Source organism: Zonotrichia leucophrys, chromosome 3 (genome assembly GCF_028769735.1).
Source record: "Zonotrichia leucophrys gambelii isolate GWCS_2022_RI chromosome 3, RI_Zleu_2.0, whole genome shotgun sequence".
In the NCBI taxonomy this organism is placed as follows: Eukaryota; Metazoa; Chordata; class Aves; order Passeriformes; family Passerellidae; genus Zonotrichia; species Zonotrichia leucophrys.
The window spans coordinates 61,836,579-61,857,286 of NC_088172.1; the positions used below are offsets into that span (position 1 = coordinate 61,836,579).

Here is a 20,708-nt window from a genome sequence, read left to right on the forward strand (position 1 = left end):
CCGCGGCTTCGCGAGAGGATCCCGGGCGCGCGCGGCGGTGCCGTGGACAGGTCGCGGTGAGCGCGGCGCCCCCGCCCGACGGGTGCCGCCGTCCGCAGGAGCGGCCGCGCCGGGAGGAGACGCTGCCGCCGCCGACCCGCGGCGCGTCCCTCTCCTTCCTGTGCCGGCGGCGGCGGGGCGAGGGCTGCCCCCTCCTCCGTCAGTCGCGGCAGCGGCGGCAGCAGCATGAGCGGCGGCAGTGGCGGGCGGAACGCGGCGGCGAGGGCACGGCCGGCGGCGCGGCTGCTGGCGGTGCTCGGCTGCGTGCTGACAGCGGAGGCCCAGGTGGGAACCGGCGGCTGGCGGGACGGTGCGGCGGGGTGGCACGGCAGGGAGCGTGGCCGGGCAGGGATGCCCGCCGGCTGTGGGCAGGGCTGCGGAGCCCTCCCGGCGCGGCAGCAGGGCACAGGCGGGAGGCGAGGTCACTTCGGGGAGTCATAGGGGAGAGGGCAGCTCTGGGCCGTGTCATGGGTCGGCTCCCCGCGGAGAAGTCGGGGAATGTCTTATTGGAGTGTGCAGCCCACGTCCTTCCCCTTCCACACCCTGCCGCTGGCACTTGCCGGGATCCAGCCCGGGGCCGGTGCCGCCGGGAGAAGTTGGTTGGCCTGGGAACCAGAGGTAGCATCAGTCCGTGGGATACGTCGGGGAGCTCCGGACTGGATCATGCCCGTGGCTTCAGGCAGAAAGTTCGGTGCCCTGATGAAGTCTGTGAGAAGCCATATGTTCCAATGGTGATGCCAATGCCCGGGATTGGCTTGTGCTTAGGTCGCGTCTGTTTGCCCACATTACCGGCAAGGATGAGAACACGCAGTCCTTCCTTCTGTAAGCTGCGTTCCCAGCTTTAGGAGGACGTGTGTCTGTAGTAAGGACCTCCCTGTTCATCCAGTGTGACTGTGACTGATGTGATCGCTGGTGTCAAGTAGGAGAGGCTTTCAGCTGGGCCAGAGATGTTGGAGAGAGTTTATTGAGGAATACACCGTCCACATGGAGCAAACCTTGTCCTCTGGATTATTATTTCTCTTATATTTTCTAAATTTCTGTGTTGCATAATATGCTGTACTGTAAGTGGCCACCAAAGGTGGTGATGACAGTAGCATAGATAGCTTTTATTGCAGCTTTTTTTTTTGTTGGAAGTTGAGGTTTTCTTTGATTGACATTATTTTAGTAACTATTTTAGCATAACTAAATGCTAATTGAAATGGAGTTCTTAAAGAAGCACTTAATAAAGTGGCATGGGGATTTTTGTGATGCTTGGCAGAGAGATTGGTTGTTGCTGTTTCATAAAATTGTTAGCACATTGAGTTCAGAGTTTGGCTTGTGCAGGGAACGACAAGCTAACCAATAGTTCTTGGAGTCATGTTACCTGAGGCTGTTCTCTCATTCTGCAGCCATGGCAAAGGGAAATGTCTGAGGAACAAAACAAGGTGTCCCAGGTGGTCTTCTAAGTGTCAAAGCAATTAAAGTACAACAGCCTGATAACACTAATAAGGTTGTTTATATGAATAGATTGCTTATTATTTTATGCATTTATCCAGCTTTTTTTCCTTAATATTAAAGTGCTGACTGTGTTTTACTTTCTAGATTTTATAAGGAGAAGTTGATGCAGGTTGGACATTGACCTTTTCTTCTGAAAGGTTGATTTATCTTGGAGAAGATAAGTTAAAAGTTTCACTTCTCCAGTATAGCTCTGATACCTGTTCAAGAACTAAACTAGGTTTGAGAACACCTGGAAGTACTTTGATAAGCATATTGGAAAGGTAGAAGAAGTAGCAGCTGCACCATTTCAGATGACTTCTTGAACACAGATGATAGTAGGCTAATGCTTTTAGAGTTTATTTAGAGCTCAAAGAAATTAACAGATGAAAGAAACTATGATAGTTGTCCATTGTAATAAAAGTGTGTTAACTTAGAGTACAGTTTGACTTTATATTTGTAGACTAAGTTAACTAGTGTAGTTCAATTTAAAAAAGGCAAAGTACCAATGGTGTGAATAACAAAGTAGGTCTTCCAATACTAGTTTTAACTGTGTAGTACATTGTTCTTATTTTGGTATCTCCAATTTGAAAAAACAAATTAATTGGAAGATCCAGATGCTGACAAAAATGAAACTATTTTCTGCATGTTCTTGGAGTGTTGCACTGTGAGTCAGAGCACTGAAGCCTGCACTTAGACTAATTAAAAAAATCTCTGACTGGGGTACTTGAAACCAGTGTTGCTGTTGCATCACTGTGCTGTGAACTGACTCCACTGCTGTGCAGTATTAGTGTTTCATGCATACTGTTAAAGTATTTTATAATTTGTGGTTTGGTGCAGGTAGAACTTAGTTTAATTTTAGAGCATGCTTTCCAAGGAAACATTGATTTTGCTATTTTATGTATACAGGGAGCTAACTGTTCCAGTTCTGAAAAAGTTGTGAGGAAAAAAAATGGAAAAGTTAGTTTGCCTGCTCTAGTACTCTGAATTAATTTTTCTCTTCATAATTTCCTAGATCAGTTGTTTTTGAGGATTCATTTCTGAAGCTTCATTGATCTAGGTAAACTATACTGCATTTTCAAAGTTGTTCTTAGAATTGAGGTCTTAGTTAAATAAAATGGCTGCAGCTTTTTATTCTTCCATGAAGATTAGACACTGAATGTAACTATTGCATTTACCTGGGACATTTTTCCCCTGGAAAGGCATTTTCCATTTTGCATAGATGGTAAAATTATTTTTGTAAGCAGTGGATAGTCTTACGGGCCGGTCATCAAAATAGTTTCCTACTCTTTATCTTCTCAGTGCAAAAAAACTTCCGTGTATTAGCCTCTTTATACAGTTGAGTAATATTTGAGTAAAATGTTCAGAGTTATCTCTTTGCCTTTTATATTATAATGAAATGTTAGGCTGTTTGCTTTGTGGTATAGTGTTACCTGTGAGGGCTGTGCCTTTACAGATTTCTGCCTGTGTGTGATCAATAAGAAAATTTCAAGTTTTAAATGAAATTATTACAGACTAAAGTGCATGGGAGTTTTCTCTCTGTAAGCATCATTAATAACAAGCTTTTTCTTCTGACTTTGAAGTTGGCAGTTGTGTGGACTGTGAAAAAACTGTAATTACACACGGGCTCTTTGACAGTTGTTTGCCCAGGTTTGATTAACAAGGCAAGCATAACAGCAGGAAAAAAAAAATTGTTTTAAGTATCTTACCTTAAATTAGCTTTACTTCATTGCCATATCTGCTCTACAGAATTGTGACAGCCTATTTAGTGCCTCAGGAAAAGTAGGATCTACATAAGGTGAATTTTCCACTTAAGTGCTTTATTGCCATATCCTCACTTCTTTATTCTCACAGAGAGTTGGGGGAAATCCATTTTCCAGGCCTCCTTTATGCTTTATAAAGGAGCATAAGCCTACAATTCGTTTTCTAGTGGCTCTTTTACATCAAGCTTGGTTATATAAGGGTATCTGTTCTGTAAAGTACAGGAGTGATTTATCATGCATAAAACAGATTAGATGATTTCATAATCTCATCTGTGTGAAATCTGTGGAAGAAAAGAAAGGCATAAAATATTTTTTGTCTCCTTTTCCACACAACATTTCAATAGTTAGAAGTTCTTCTCATCCCATGCAAGATATAAGATGTGTGGGCATTTCTATTTTAAATAATTTGTAGGCCATAATGGATGTCAATGAAGAACAGAAGCAGTAAGCACCAGTATTTGGTTCCATTCCCTTTTAAACATGTCTGAAGCCTTCAGACATGTCTGTAGTAATTTAAGAAGCTATGCCTAAGAGAATTTGTTTAGATTTATTTAAATTTATTATATAACTGTGCATAGAATCACAGTTTCAGTATTTCCACCTTTCAATAAAACACCACCAGGGTCTCAGTGAGAGGGTTTCCATAGCCTAGTCTGTGGTGTTAGTTGGAGCTGCCCTCTCTGCTACATGCACAGTCCTGCCTTCCCTTTCTGTGCTGGCAGTAGAACTTCTGCACTTGCAGCGTGTGCTGCTTCTCCTAGAGGTGCTCCTCACCTAGTGCAGTGACAGTACAGGTTGCTGTCCTGGCACAAGTAGAGGGATGAGGCCTGGAAAAGTCATAGTCAGAATGATAGATTCACAGCATTGAAATATAGATCCCTGTGCCTGGTTTTTCTTGTATTTCTTGTATTTTCTTGAATTTATCTGTGAAATCGCAAACTTCTTGGGCACAGAAGAACCTACACTCCTTTTCCCCATGCCTCTAAGGAAACTAGATGGAGTGTTTTCACACTTTGAGAAGAAATATGAAAATAAGATGACAGTGTGTGATTGTTGGGTTTTTTTAGGCAATTTGACTTGTGAGCATTTGGTAGGAGAACAGTTGATATGGAACTTTGCTAATATACCATGTATTTGTAATTTGGAAATTCTTGTTGCTCATTCTTCAAAAAGTTCTATATGCTGAAAGTGTCAACAAATTTCAGGGGTGAAATTAATCTTGCTAACATTGATTTAGCAATGCATTTGGAGGTGGGCTTAAGCTCAAAGTGCTACAGTTTTACTTTATGCGGTGTGTTGCAGAGTATTTTGTGATGAGAAATATTTGCTATGGAACTGCATTTCACTAGTATTTCTTTCAATTACCATCTTTTTCTCTTTAAAAGATTTTTCTGCAGTTAATATTCTATTTCTATATTAAAATAAATGTTTATGCATTTTTTCAATAGCTCACAGGAGTCCTAGATGACTGTTTATGTGACATAGAAAGCATCGATGACTTCAATACATTCAAGATCTTTCCCAAAATACAGAAACTGCAAGAACGTGATTACTTCAGATATTACAAGGTACACTTAGAATGGTATTTTTCTGAATAATTTAAATAAAATGCAGAAAATATAGGCAGGATTGCATATCAAATCAACTTACCAGTGTTAAGCTGCCTATTAGAAGCCCACAACTTTTTAATTTGGTTGAAGCAGTTTTTTAGTCCCTGACAGTTATGTTGGTAATAAGTCTTGTTTGCTATGTTCATCCTGGAGTCAGTGACAGTAAATTATGACTGCTTCCATTCAATTGATAAGTGGTAATTTTAAAGATAGTGTCTTTGCAAAAGGCACTGGAAAAGGATCATATTTTAGGAATTTTATGACAGCACGAAGTGCTTATCTTCTAAGAAATGTGTGTAATTTGAAATGGAAATATTGGCATGATTTACTTTGCTAATAAGTTACTGTCTTATTTCTGATTTTAGTGTTTGTTATTCTTTTGAAAAATAGGTAAAACTGTTCCTTTTTCAAATAGTATGTAATATCACTTTTTATTACTTGAAGCATTTTTTGTCTGTGTTACTATCTGATGTGCAAATGAAGATTTGAAGCCTGATACGTCTGTTTTCAGATAGGCTTAACCTGAAAGTGAAGTTGCATTTTGACTGAGCTAATCAGGTGGCTGCCTGCCCCTGGAAAAGGGAGCTCACACTCCTCTAGGGCAGCATCCTGCCCCTTTGCTACTTTTACCTCTCAGAAGAATACATATCTTTAACCTGGTAGATATTTAGTTAGGGTATTTCCATTTGGTAGGGGGTTTTGTTGGTAAGGTTTTGTTGATTTTGTTGGGTTTTTTCGTTGGTTTTGGGGTTTTTTTCTCCTCAGGATGTAAGAAGTCACCTAGCCAATCTGGAGTCAGACTAATATTAAACTCAGGCAAGATGGGGTTATGAGTGAGCAGAAGGAGAAGAAAGCACTAGACTCTAACTTTTCTACCTTGAGCAAGCAGTGGAATGTACATTCAACTGCACCTTGAATCTCCTGCTACATGATATAGTTCTAAATTCACTTTTCAGGAGAAACAGGATATGTGCAACTTCAGTACTAATATATCACATAGTAGTGGTAATGAGATTCTCCGGAGGTAACAGAAAGATAGAAAACAAAGTATATGAAGATGAGGAGAAACAGGTATATGAGACTTCATAAAACAGTAACTTCATCTTGCAAATGTAGAGCTAATGTTCACTTCAACAGCAGTTCTGCAGATCATGCTCTAGAGCTGTGTTGCAGTCCTGCCTCATGTTTTATACTGATCTTCGTAACAGATGAGCGGTTCCAGGGGCCTGTGTGCAGCTCACCCAGCACCACACTTCACTCAGTACTTCAGTGGTGGCAGGGAAGAATTTGTGTTGAACAAACAAACTGAGTCAGTCAGTCAGAACATTCTTCACCCTTTCCTGTTCCAATAAGCAACGGCTCATTTGATCTCCCTGTGCAGAATGATGGAAGTGCTTTTAAGCACATAAATGGATGTGGAAATGGTGAAGGTAGGTGTTGTGGTTTAGGAATGGTACTCCCTACCAAACAACGCACCACTCACTCTCCATGATGGAGATGAGAATTGGAGGCATAAAAGGTAAAGATGATGGGTTGAGATAAGAACAGTTTTCTGGAAACAGCAGTGAGATAAGGAAATGAACAGTTATAGCAACAGTACTAATGAGAGAGGGGATAAGAAAAGAAGTGATTCACACAGAAGTGAAAACAATAATAGACAATATCAGACAACTCCCTCTGTCACATTTTCTCCACTGGAAAGAACCCCTTCTCCCTGGAAGAAAGAAGTTTTCCCTGCCCCTGGCAATGATGTGTGGTGGTATAGAATAACTCAAACCATTATACTGAATGGATGAGGTAGTTTTTATTTAAAGGCCAGAAAAAACTTCATGAAGTCTTGCAGAAATTATGCTAGGTGGTTTCTAAATAGTAGAACACTTCCCAATGAAAAAAATAAACATTCGTGTCTCTAATTTTATACATCAAAACACAGCAACTGTGGAAGCCTCATGATCACGAATGTCTTTTAATTTGTGAAAGGACTGAATAATACTGTGAGTGATAACAATGAAACCTAATACCTCATACCTGAAGATGATTGGATGTTCTATGTAGACAGTACATGATTGGTTTGATAAAAGTACAAGTGCTATACAACCTCAGTTTGTGTGTGTACTGGTTTTCAGTGCTCTTCAGTCATTCTTGGACTAGTACATCTACATTCCCATGTGTTCTTTCTGAATTAATCTGCAGTTTAGGCGGCAGATTATTTTTTTTTTTTATTTACAGCATTCCTCTGTGCAAAAACAGTGACTGCCTAGTTACTTATATCTTCCTCAGTGTGTAAGCATTTTTTTTATTGTGAGAGTTTGCTTTGAAGAAGGCTGTAATTTAACTATTTTTGCTGATCTTTTTTGATAGAAATTGGTGGGAGGTGAAAGTTTTGTATGATGGGCCTTACTGTGAAGGTGATGTAAATGTAGTACTATTTAATGCTTTATTTGAAAAGAAATGAGTGAAGAAGTACAAAAAATAATTTTGCTTTTTTTTTCTATGAATAGTGTTTGTGTGTTGAGTAGAGGAAATGGGGGAAGGCAACCTAAAATTTCTGCTTTTATTATATCTGAGCTTGCAAGGTTTGAGCTGTAATGAGAAGATATTTGTCATCACTTCTAAGAAGTCATACCATCTGCTAAATGTCTTGTCGGGGTTTTTTTGACTGAGGATTATCTTTAACATTTAAAAATAATAATATGTTTTTAGTTCGATTTTGAAATCCAAAATCTTATTTAAATTAGTAAATTTCACTTTCACTTATTAAAATTAGTAAATTTCAATTTAATAGCTAGAGATTTAATTTCTGCTTTAATATATTATGTGTTTGTGTTCATTTGCTGGAGACCATTGTCATTAACAGTTTTACTGCACAAAGCTTCATCTTATGCAGTTAGAGAGACTAATTAAAAGAATTTAAAGGATTTTCTGATACTGAGATCTTTTTTCTACAGTTGCCTTATGTCAGTGTGGATTGTAAACTTCTGGTTTTGTATATTTAGGTCAACCTGAAGAGACCATGCCCATTTTGGGCTGATGATGGCCATTGCTCTATCAAAGATTGTCATGTAGAGCCTTGTCCTGAGGTATGGATTGAATAATATGTAATAGAAAAAGGGGTTTTGGCTAAAAATTTGTTAATTTGCAGTGGCTCGTACTATAGTACTAGCTAATGATACAAGCACTGCTAGCAATACTTTTTAGTGAGAACTTAAATTTAAGTAAAAGTGACCAATTTATTTTCTATTCCAAAAGTATAAATACAACCAAAATATTTTAAGGTCTTAGTCATTTTATGGAGAAAGTGGAGAGCTTCAAGAGTAAATCTCTTCTAAGCTCTAGCACTGTTTTGCATATAGCATGTTGATAAGGTAAAGGAGCAAGATAATTTTTCAAAAAATAAGCTTGCTTTGACCTCTATAGGCATGATACCTAATTTGTAGATTTTAATCAAGTATTTCTATGAGCAATGTAAAAGCTGTGATTTATTTTTTGTTTCTAGAGCAAAATACCTGTCGGAATTAAGGCTGGGAGCTCTAATAAAGTAAGTACTCCTTAATTTTTAAAGTTAACTTTTAAAGTTCTTTCTGATTTTTTTTTAATCTTAAATTTAGAACAGCTATGTGACTTTTTAGTATAAACCTTCAGTGTTCTCACACTGATGAAGAAGTTAAGTGATCATTTCCTGTATGTGGCTTAACCTTTCTGCCTTTATGTAGAGTAGTGTTTCTGACGTAGCTGGTGCTGTTGTGTCATTTTGAGCCTGTCATTGCTGGAGAGCTGCTGCAGACTGAATCAATGAATGGCAAGGGACAGCAGTGCATGGCCACAGAATGCCTGATGCAGAATTGTTGCTTCATTTCTGAGTACAGGTCACCTTTTAAAAAGCTACAGGCTAAGATGCACAGAGGCAGTAGCAGCGCAATCTTTATTAACAATCATAAGTAATCACAACACTTATTTTCAAGAGGTCATTAGTCCAGAGATGATTTGGTCATTATTCTAAAGACGGTTTTGGCCAAAGTGGCCAGTGCAAACTGGAGCAGTCAGTCTGTGCTGTTGGCTTTTGCTTGCATCTCTCCAAGCCATCCTTTCTAGATCACCAAGTAATCTTAGCGAAACTAAAAAGTTAAGAGGCTATATATGCATAGGAAAAGAGGTCAGAGCAGAAGGACTACCCACAAATCCCACACATCTGAAACAGGGTGCCCAAGAATGAGGATTTTAGCAGTTGATGGGTTAATGGTGTCCAAATGAGAGATCTTCCCATTGAGTGCCTTGACTGTATTGTAAGCACTTATCTCTCGATTAACTATCATATCTCCATCGTCCCCAGTGCTTTCTACCTCACAGGGCAGGCTGGGTGTAGTTCACCAGATCATAAAGGACTTATGAACAGGAGTGTTGGCATTGGGTTTAGATCTCAAGCCAAGAAAGGTTATCAGAGATAACTGAGATGAATACTTCATTGAGAATTGATGACTTGTGTGCTGCTGTCTGGAAAAGGGCAGGCAGATCTGTCCAAGCTTTAGCTCAAGAGGAAGAAGTCTTGTTTCTTTTACACATACATTGTTAACTCACTTTGAAGTAAAGACTGCCTCTTCATTTAAAGGTTCCTGGTAATCAGTGAAGAAAAATCTTTCTCACTGACATAACCTAAATGTCAGTTGTTTGCCATTCCAGCACAAGCAGCAGTTGTTTTTCTGAAAAGCTGACACTATCTCTGGGCAGGAGATCTTATGTTTTAGCTGAATAATGTGTTGCCAGTTCTCTTTTTCATTGACTCTTTTATCTTCCAAGCATGGTTGCAGAGAAAATGACTCCAGAAAGGGTTCTTTCTGAATTTGAGCTTCCTCATTGGTTAATCTTGAGAGCCATAAATAAGGTGTTAAATAGTAACCAAAGAGCATGTTGTTCTTTGGATACTTCACATGAGCATACCAAATTTGATTTAGGAAGTGAAAAAATTGATGCCTTTTGCTTTCACCACAATAAAGAAGGTTGGATAGATTCTTTGGGAAGCTGTCATTTGCTGTATGTTTGCTACAGTGGTTTCCTTTGAGCTGCCTTGCAGGTTGTTGAAACCAGCTACAGTACTGAAAGTTAGACAATTCTGTTCCTTTAATCTGCAGTAGAAGACATTAATATGTGCTGCTTTTCTGGATGGAATTTGTCATCAGAATGGGCATGAATCTTACCTACACCATTTTCTTACTTCTTATGGTTCAGTTAAGTGATCTTTTGTAGAGCCAATTAAAAATTTACTATCTTATTAGTATCTCTTTTAAGGAAATATCAAATTCATTTCAGTATGAATGTTTTGTTTCAAGGACTGTGCAAGTACTGTGCTATTAGGCTGTGCTAATTTCCCATTTGGGGAAGTCTTACACCTTATGGCTTATATGTAAAGTACAGGATTTAAAAAAAGGGTGGGTTTTTTCCCTGAGAACACATGCATGTCCAGTTTCTGTCTTTCATCCTGTTAGTATCGGTCTTGGAAAGCTGAAAATGACCAAAGGCATCTTTTTAATAATGATGCAATCTCTTGAATAGATACACTCACAGTAGAATCCTGTGGAGAGGTTTTCTGTTTCTTCTGTCCAGTTTTCCATTGCCTTTCTCTCCTAGTGTAAAGGAGCTTGTAAACTTCTAGCTTTATTTGGGTTTTTGTGGGGGATTTTTTTTGTTTGCTGAGCAATGAAGACAACAGTTCTTTTGAATGCTCATCTAGCTGCAAAGACCAAGGTTACACTTGTAAAGCTTCCCCACAGGAGTGCAGTTGGCAATAGAGGATGTCTTTTTAATTCTTGACACCACCATAAGCCTTTTGAAATAGTGCTGTAGAGGCACACAGTAATTTCCTTTTCTATAGTTCTGTTGCATTTGAGTGGTGGATGCATATTTTGTGGCTAGACATTAAAGCTGTATAAATCTTTAAAGCAAAGGATAGGATACAGTAACTCCAGGTTACAACATTCAGCTTTGTAATTTACTTCCTGCCCTTCTTTTCTGTTTTTTTTTTTTTTTTTTTCCAGTAACTGGCCTTAGGAGATCCTGGTTGGCAAGAACAGATATTTTGTCCTGATCTTGTCAGGGGTCACAGAGCACTGATCCAGCAACTGTTGCTGTTAAACACTGGTGAATAGGAAAGCCTGGAAACATGTTTTGAGACCTGAATGTTCATTTTGTTAGAAACTTTTAATTTAGGATTCTAATCTTGGCAGTAACCTTTTTTCACTTCAGGGTAGGGATTGGTTTGCAACTCTAGACATGCAGAATATTTGCTTCAGCATCTCCATATGTTATTTCATCAGCAGTATCTCTTTCAGTCTAGGTTAAGGCCATTCGTTGTTCCCATTTTTCCTTTTAACATCCATACAATGCTGAAGAATGCCTGCCAAATGCAAGAAAATTGAGTGAGAAATTCTTTCTGGAGTAAGCATATATGGGCAAGGCCCCTAACAAGATTTAAATTACTTGTTTTTTCTAATCTCCTTTGTGTCTTAGGTCTTCTGCTGTTTTTTCCTCGTGTTGGTCCAGGCAAATGCATTTTTAAATAGCAAATAATTCTGCTTACTCATCTGAACAATTTTAATAAAATTTCTTTTTTTTTTAGTCATACATATTATGGTGGTAGTTTGCCTCTGGTATCTTGACCACAAAGCTGTCCACAGAAAAAAATTACTCTTTCTTTTAAAATTTATAATTTATTTGTTTTAATAATTGACCTAAGGTTTAGTCTGGAAAAAATACACATACCCCCCCACCAATCCTAAAACCCCCAAAAGGAGGAAATTGAGTTTATCTTTTAAGATAGCATTGTTACTACCTTTTATGTTCCTAAAAGTAGAAGAACTTTCTGAGCTTTATGCTGGCAGACCTAAATTCCCTGCTTACATAACCATATTATTATAGAATAGTGGAATATAATCTTTAATTCTGCAAATGTTTTCCTTAGACGTGTTCCAAAAGTAAGTATTTCAGTGGGTTACTTTTAAAAAACTTCTTCAGAATCAAAGTTCAGCTTATATATTTCCATTTTGTCTTTAAAATAAGCAAAATTTGAGTTCAGCTGAAAAAGCTCGTCTTCCAGACCCATGCACATCTGAAGTGGGCTGATGAATTGGATTAAAGGAAACATGAAGGGAAAATGGCCAAAAGTAATAAATATGCCCACTAAAATGAAATCAAACTTGGCATATGATTATACTTGCAAAAAAAAGATGGTAAATAAGTATCTAAAACACTCCATGTAGGGGGTTTCATAACAAAAGAACTCAATTTAATCAAAAGGCAAAACAAAATTGACATCTTTAGCTGAATTCCCTGTAGCAGTTAAATTCAGAGTGAAATCAGCCTAATGAATTTAAGTGAAAAAAGAAAAACAAAGTAAGAAATGTTCCAGAACCATAACGGCTTCTAGAATTAGAGGATTTTCCCTAATACTAGGGAACTCACTGCTAAACTTAGAAAGACCTTTCACAACACCTGTTCTTGAGGATTTCAGTAATTCATTTGCATATTAAATATAACTTTTTTTACAGTATTCAAAAGCAGCAAATAATTCCAAAGAATTGGAAGACTGTGAGCAAGCTAACAAGCTGGGAGCGGTTAACAGTACCTTAAGGTATGCTGTGATTTACATCAACACTACAAAAATAGTAAGAAAGGAACATTTTTTTTTCTCTGTCTGATGTGGTGGTTTTTGTTCTTCATTCCTCCCATTAGAAAGTAAATGGGAAATGATGCAAGAACATCTGAAGGTAAAGGTGTTAAATGAAAAGTAGACTTTTTTTTGTTGTGTAAAGTATGCTTTGATATTACTTGAAAGAGGTATCTTACAGCATCAAGAGTCAGAAGAAACTTGCAAATAAAACCACCTTTTCTCTATTCTTTTTTCTCAGCAACTGTGCTGGATAAAGGGGTTTCGTCCTGCTTTGTCCCACTGTTGCACTGATGTGCCTATTTGTGATCATTCAGTGACCCAGATCAGGGAGTTGAGTTACTTTTGTTGTTGGTAAAGTTATTTTTAACTTGGATCAATTTTGTGATCTTGCTTATTGCATGACACTGTCAAGGTTGGATGGGAGGAATTCTTCAGGATGGTGCTACCCCTAGGCACAGAAGTCTGTGGAACAGCATCTAGAAAGCATAGAACTCTACTGGATTCCTCACTTTTGAAAAGCAGAAATAGAAAAATCAAGTTTTCACTGTTAATGGAGGGATGTGGTGTCTTTGCCCACAAATTTCAGCAGTTCTACCTGGTGAAAATTTTGAAACTCTTTCTTGTGCCATGAAAAAATGACAGTTTCTGCCAGGTGTGTGGTGTTTTAGGGGAAGTAAGAAATTATTAATTCTATTCCATTTCTTTAAGGCAAAAGAATGTGACACTGTAAATGGAGAGCTAGAGAAAATGCCTTTATGGAAGTAGGATAGATAATTAAAGTTGGAAGAGAGCAGGTAATGGATCCTGCAAGTGGAGGACGAGTTTGTGCTTTGCAGGAAAACCTCCATGTTCTCTATCTAGCATTGATTATCCTCTTGGTTTTGAGTTGGTTTCCTTTATAAGTTATATTTCTTGTGGTTATCAAATCTTGTCTCTTGGTAATTAGCAGAGAATTTCCTCACCTAATGCCAAGTATGTCTCCTATTGTGATTTGGCAGAAGGTTAGAAGTTTATCTTGTACAATTGCCTCTGTTTGTAGTGTTGAGCTGGTGCTAATTTGATCAAAGAGAATAGGTTGGTTTTGTTATTTCAAGGCACTTCCCTGCACCCCAGAGCAGAGTTCCCAATCTTAACTTTGCTTACATTTTGCTGTCAGTAGTGTGGCATCAGCAGTTCTGTGCTGCACAGTCACAGAAGGAAGGTTTTGGCACTGTTTGTGTTTCATAGTGTGGGAGCTTCAAACTATTTGTCTCTCTAGTACAGTGTACCTTTGAAAATGCTAGAGTGAGTGGAATGCCATTATTATTAAAATGGCTTAGGACAAATCATATTCATAGAGTACTTTAGCTTAGAAGAGGCATTTAGACATCTAGTCTCCCAGTAAAAAGTAAGACACTAACAATTGTACCTTTCATTGAAAGCACAGGTTATGAAAATAGGGTGATTCCTTCCTCTCCCACTCTCAAAGTGACAGCTGCTAAAGTAGTACTTTGAAATGTGTTAAAAATGTACTATGAACATATTTTACCAAGCTCTTACTGAAGAAGAGAAGTCACTGCAGTTTGTTCAAATAATGGTGAAATCTTTGTCTCAACATCAAATTGACTTTTGAAAGTATTGCAGTTGATGCCTGCTTGAATCTCATTGCAGTTAACAAGGAGTAGCTCCATATATTCTCAAGTTTCAGATATAATGACTCAGAATCCACTTCCAAGCTATATGTAGGTGATATTTCTTTCAGAAGCTCTTATTGACATTGTTTATTAAAAATTTAAGATCAATTTTTTTTTTCCCCTCAGTAACCAAAGTAAGGAGGCTTTCATTGACTGGGCAAGATACGACGACTCACAGGATCATTTTTGTGAACTTGATGGTAAAATGTTGAAGCTTTTTCATAGTATTTGTTTTATTTGCTGTCTCATAAAAATGCAAAAGATCATATTTTCTGTACAAATAGCCATTTTTAAGAAGTTTTAATTTTGTTCCAAGTGACAGAAAGGTGATAGCATCATATCATACACACAAAGTGCAAATTTTTGCAATTTTGCAAGGAGTGTTTGGTAACCTACACTATGCACATTTACTGTTACCTCCTTTTAGTATATTGAACAGGAGATATTTATGTAAATAAAAAAGATGGTAAATGGGAGAGGGCTAACACTTCTTTAAAAAGTTTCTCACAAAAAAAATTCCATCTAGCACAAATATAAGACAACTGGCTTGCAGCTGGTTGTTTCTTACTACTGTATTGTTTTGTTGCTATTTTACTATGATTGGATTGAGTTTGTTCCTCTTCCAGCCTTGCTATTTCCAAATGATTTCTGCATCCTCATTTGAAAGGACTTTCTTATTGCTAAAACATTAGGATAATAGATTGTGTCTTTCCTCTCCTTCACTTGTGTGAGTCTTTTTATTTGCTTGTAACAATCAAAGTTCAGAGGAGTGTTTTTCAGATAAGTGTGGGAATTGCTGTCTTCAGGGATTGACTACTGAAGTCCTTTTTAATAAATACCTTAGTGAGCTTCCTATGCAAGGAATCTTTAGGGCATAATGCTAGATGTTTTCATCTACCTTTAGGCTTGTGTTTGGTATCATCTGAGAGAGTAGCAGCTGCAGTGGACTTAGCAGTGGACTTCTCTTTCAGTACTTCTGCTGTGTCTGGTCTGAGCACTTTCTATATGAGCTGTTTCTGTAACAGCTGATGAGCATTACTGTAGATCTGAACTGTTGTGTGGAATTGTCTGCTCTTGTCTCTCCTGTCTTCAAGTTGTCTGCATGCATGTTTTGGTAGTACTGAGCTGTGAAAGGTATAGTTGAGGAGCATTTCTTTTAGAAATAATACTAACTTAAGTAGTTCCTGATTCTACCTCCATCTCTCCTTATATCATGCCATGCTGGAGGAGGCTGTCCCCAGCTGTGTTCTTCCAGTATGTTTTTTTTTTTTTTTTTTTGCACTGGCTCTGGTGCATCTTTCTGCATGGTAAGCTGATTAGGCTTACCTAAATAGCGGGAAAGTAAGTTGCCATCTCCCTGCCACCTCCCACGCTGTTGTGATGAACTGGCATGTCGGGTGAGTTTGTCATCTGGGGCAGGGAGAGTGAGAGAGAGTAACTACTGGGAGTCATGGGGAGGAAGCAGAAACCCTTGCTCTCTTCTCCTCTCTTCCTGTTGGGCTTAATCATAAACTAGATAAGAGAATTGATCTAGCTGAAAAAGCTTACTAACCTGGGTCACCTTTCCATCTTTCTGTTGCATGGCTCAGCGGAGAACATAAACTCAGTATGTGGATAACAAGAAGAAAAATGGATCCTGAAGTGATCAGGGAGTGTAGGAACTGCTTAGGTTAGCCACACTGTCAAATAAATAAGTAAAGCTGTAATTTGACTTTCTCTCATTTGGCACTCATTGTTGTCTGTCTTGTATCAGTGTCCTTTCTTTGTTTTTGCTGCTGCTGCTGAAGCAATGCTTAACTGCTCATGCAGAATCATCTCTTTTTTTAGAGCAGTTTCGCTCTCTGTTTCTGTGGGGTTTTTTGATATCTGAGGAAGTACTACGTGGCACTTCTTGGCCTATTCCTATGAATAAGTCTCTGGACTTTCGGCTTGTATTCTATGTGGGGTTTATTTAAGCAGGAGTTGATCCTGACCTAGAATTTCAAAGAGTGGTGAATTCCTCCTGCTTTTTACTTGTAAGAAATTGTTGTAGCTTGAAACAATTTCTGTTTCTACAATGCTTTTAAGCAGAGGGAGTCTTGTTTCACAATTTTCTGTGGATAAATTACCTGAAGTTTGTGGTGAACTTCTGAGATGAGGGTATAGCTTGTTGAAAGGCTGCTTAAGTAACATGCTTCCTGTTGTAACTAAGAGATATGTTCTGCAATATGCTGAAAGTTTTGTACAGTTAAGCAATGTGATTCAGACTTTTCTGCCAGTATACGAGGGTGTTTGGAGGAAAAATGGATTTAGCTAATAAATTTACGGTATGTAGCAGCTTCAAGATGTACTACTTTGAGCTTGTCTCTATTGAGAACCTACTGTATGCAGTTATATCCATTTCATAAAAACAACACCCCCAAGCAAATACTGCCAGATAAACCCTAAATTTGGAGGCCATTTAAAACAAAACACTGTTTATGTCTTTAGCCTAGGGTAAGGAAATATAGTGCATGTCAAGTGTTTATGGTAGATTTAAAGAAGCAACATAGATGATCATCAGACATTATAGAAATTAGAGACACACAGGAGACTTTGGAATATATTATGTGCTTTTGAGCTTTGTATTTAGTGTGTATATTGCTGCGTTTTTACATACATGGCACTTAAAATCCAGCTGGAAGACAGAATAGTATTATATGAGACCTCTTGTTTATATTTAGTTCTGTGAGACTTTTTAAATCTTTTTCAATTGATCACTTAGCATATGTAACAAAATATTTCCTATTTAGATGAGAGATCTCCAGATGCACAGTATGTGGATTTGCTGCTCAATCCAGAACGTTACACTGGATACAAGGGGCCTTCTGCTTGGAGAGTATGGAACAGCATTTATGAAGAAAACTGCTTCAAGTAATTGGGAGGGAGAGGAAGCCTGTTTTTTTATACTTGTACCTCAGTTTAGCTAAAAACTGATCTTTGTGTTTTCTAACTTATTTTTTAGGCCTCGATCTGTCTATCGTCCTTTAAATCCACTGGCGCCTAGTAGGGGTGGGTCCTGCCTGTTTTATTTTCCAATGCACTTTTTTTAACATAGTGATTGTTGCAGTACAAGGAATACAGATAACAATCTTCAGTCTGTAGGTGTGCTTTCTGCTTTTTAAATTTCTTCTGTAGAGATAGCTGTCCATTTTTAATATTTAGACTAAAGCATGTGATACTTTATTACATAGATGCCTAATCTTATCCCTATTAATAGGCTCATTAATGTCAGGTGAGGTGATATGAAAACTAAATTGTAAGTCTCAAACTGTTTGCAGAGTGTCACACTAGTTTTCCATTCAAAATGGACTTTTGTATTCTTGTTTCTTTTTTCAAAAAGCATTTAGTTTAGTCACTTCAGTTCATGCTTACTCTGGTGTAATATGGTTGTACATTTCTCATCCATAGTGTGCAATGTATTGCAAGTGTACAAATAATTGCATTATTTGAAGGACTGGACACTTAGGGAGAATCAGTTATGTGCAAAATTGTTTAAAAAAAGTATTCTAATAACTTGGGATTTGTTTTCAAATTTAAGTTGAAAGCTATATCCTGGTCTTTCAAATGAACCAGCTTTCCTCTCTGTGTGTGTTATTTCCCTTAAAAATTAACTGTTAGCCAATAGATTCAGTTAAAAAATCACCATCCACCAGAAAATCAAGATACCTCAGTATTTATAATTAGTAAAAGCTGATTCACACAAATAAAAAGCTTTGTGAGAATTATTTAATGCAGAGATCAGAATTTCATGAAGGAGCACTGCACTGATTGTTGGCCAATGCAATCTAAAGACTATGGCTTCTTAACTATTTTTCTGAAGCTAAAGTGCAGCTTTTAAGAGTATGTGAATCAGCTGCTGCTAAGATTTGAATTTCTTAGTGACTTTCATTATTATAATGTGTCAAGTCTTGTGTGGTCTTGAGGAGTAAGAATGGAGTGAAGGAAAGTAGCCTATTTTTTATAAATAAGATTTCTTGCACTTTTTGAGCGTTTGTATTAAAGTCTGTGTTTCATTACTGCTTTGCTGTGGAAATTATCTTTTTAATGCTTATGCCTTTTTTTTTTTTTTTCCCTCTAAGGAGGAGATGATGGTAAGTCATCTTATTTTCCTTGACCTGCAGAAATGAAGTAAGCTTTAGAGAGTTTTGGATTTTGGATTTATTCACTTTAGAGTTATCAAATTAGTGCAGGAAAGTTATGTTTCTGTTATTGAGTAAGAGAGCAGGAAAGGTATTTTTTAATGCAGGTTATTGATCAGAAACTGTTTTTAATTGACTCATACTGTCTTTTGGAGTAAGGGAAGGAGTGGAGAAGAGCAAAACACAATTCTCTTCTTGGTTCTTATTCTTGTAACAGAATATGTGTTGTAATAATGTTATTAGTTCTTCCAGAACCCCATTGATACTGATGTCAGATCCCTTAAAAGAAGAGGGACAATTTCTTGTGTATTTTCTTGAATGCCCTTGAAATTGGGAATACTGAGAGAGAGTGGGGACAAAGTATTTGATCTGCCTACAGTGAGGGAGACTTAAAGATTTTTCAGCCAACTGAAAGCTATTGGGCAAAAGATCTAAGTCTGAAGGAAAGCTTTAGGCAGATTAAAGTGAAGGCTGTCAGAATTGCACTCTGCCATCATGTCTTTCGCCAGCAGTGCAAATTATCAAACTTGTGCTTCCATACACTGCTGAATGCCCTGACCAGTAGCTTAGGCATGCTTGTTCATGTATTTCTCCTATTCTGTCCCAAACAGATTTAAACCAACCTCCAAGTTAGCTGCTTCTCATTTTAATAGCTAAATTATTTAACTTCATGGTAAATTAGATGGCAGCTGATGTTGTATGCATAGTAATAGAAAGATGCTGTAATGTTGAAAATGAATATTCTTCATTTAATCATGTACTTTGTATTTACAGGAGAATCTTTCTACACATGGCTAGAAGGTAAAGGCTCCTGGATGAGTTAATGTAGTGTTGTATTCATTAGAAGGAACACTGTAGCACTTTTCAAATCTCAAATGTTTTTCATAGTGTAGGCTTTTTCGTAAATTGTGCAGAGCTTTCAAGTGTTGTTCAAATACCTCTTACCTTGAGGGTCTTTAAAGGTCTTCTCATTTACTTAGACAGCATATTCCTTAAACATTTAAGTGTTTTATTTTTCATAAAGAGGGAATTCACTTCATTGCCAGTTACTTTGAATTTTCTGGCTATTTCAGGCATTTAAGCAGAGGCATTATTAGTAGTAATATTGGTAAGCACCATTATTTAGAAACAGCTTTAAAGAACATTAAAGATTTTGGTGGCTCTGTTCCCAGTTTATAATCCAAGTCTGTGTGTTCAGAAGGCAAAGCAGTTTTCTTTTTATTCATGTTGAAATGGAAATTATTATTACAGTAGCAATCTGTAGCAATCAAAATCCCATTTTGGAGGTATGCAGAAAATTGAGTCAAATGTACTTACTTTTTAAATTAGTTCATTCTGCCTTTCCTAAGCCATTACTTGTCTGGTGGTATTGTAGGAAAGCATATAAATTTGCATGCCTTTAAAATGTAATGTCTAAGTGAGGACACATGTCAGCCTCACAGGTAGCCTTCACCATCAGCTCTTCCTGCTTCCATCTGTGGAGACTGGAGTGGCAGGAAAGTTGCCCAAACATGTTTTTGAGAGGAACAATCTCTTAAATTTCAAGTGTAGTCTCTAACTTTGGTTCTAATTGGAATTATATGTAATTTCTGCATATAAATTATATTCTGACATCTCAATGCCACTGTATTTCCATTTATGCTGTAGAAGTCTGTGTTCATCAAGTCATATTTTCCAAGGTTTTGTCCTGTGCATTAAACTCTTCAGTGACTTTGCAGTACAGCTATAAGGAGGTATTTTTGCTGTTTTTCAGTGCTGTAAGGTTTTCTGGGCCTTTTGGTGTTTTTCTTTAGATCCGCTCCTCTAATTCAGTGGTAGCTTTAATTGTAATTAAGATGGGTCACAGTAGATTTCTGATTTCCAGACCATAAAAATTCAACATCAATTCAAATTTATTGTTCAAACAGTGTAGGCATCTTATTTTTGTGTAACAATTTATCTGTCCCAGAACAGATCCTTATTTGACTGTGTTTACTAGAACGCAAAAATAGCAAACAAGAAATTAATAGTATTACTTATATAAAAAATAGGAGGAAAGCTTTTCCTATCATGGCTATAAGGGCTTATTAACAATACTCAAATGCTGTAATTGTAATTCTTGAAAGTCAACAATGCAGATTTGCAACATTAAAATGTCAGGGTATGTGTCATGTCATTTTAATGAATTTTTTCCATTATTTAGTTTGGTATCTGTCATTTTTCCTGGACAGGTCTGTGCCTTGAGAAAAGAGTGTTTTATAAACTCATTTCTGGACTCCATGCTAGCATCAACTTGCATCTGTGTGCAAATTATCTTCTTGAAGGTATGTCTAGGTAAAACTGCTGAATGG

At 37.6% G+C, this 20,708-nt stretch overlaps 1 protein-coding gene across 1 annotated transcript in view; it reads left to right on the forward strand.

The window, feature by feature from the left end:
* Positions 1-20,708, forward strand: part of ERO1B (endoplasmic reticulum oxidoreductase 1 beta) — a 29,068-nt gene continuing 8,360 nt past the window's right edge. The window contains exons 1-11 of the mRNA XM_064708481.1: positions 1-324; positions 4,724-4,843; positions 7,882-7,965; positions 8,382-8,423; positions 12,424-12,506; positions 14,345-14,418; positions 16,990-17,110; positions 17,202-17,248; positions 18,319-18,330; positions 19,153-19,179; positions 20,589-20,681. Of these exons, the coding sequence (XP_064564551.1) occupies positions 226-324; positions 4,724-4,843; positions 7,882-7,965; positions 8,382-8,423; positions 12,424-12,506; positions 14,345-14,418; positions 16,990-17,110; positions 17,202-17,248; positions 18,319-18,330; positions 19,153-19,179; positions 20,589-20,681 (802 nt within the window). The 5' untranslated portion in view covers positions 1-225. The remainder of the gene's footprint in view (positions 325-4,723; positions 4,844-7,881; positions 7,966-8,381; positions 8,424-12,423; positions 12,507-14,344; positions 14,419-16,989; positions 17,111-17,201; positions 17,249-18,318; positions 18,331-19,152; positions 19,180-20,588; positions 20,682-20,708) is intronic.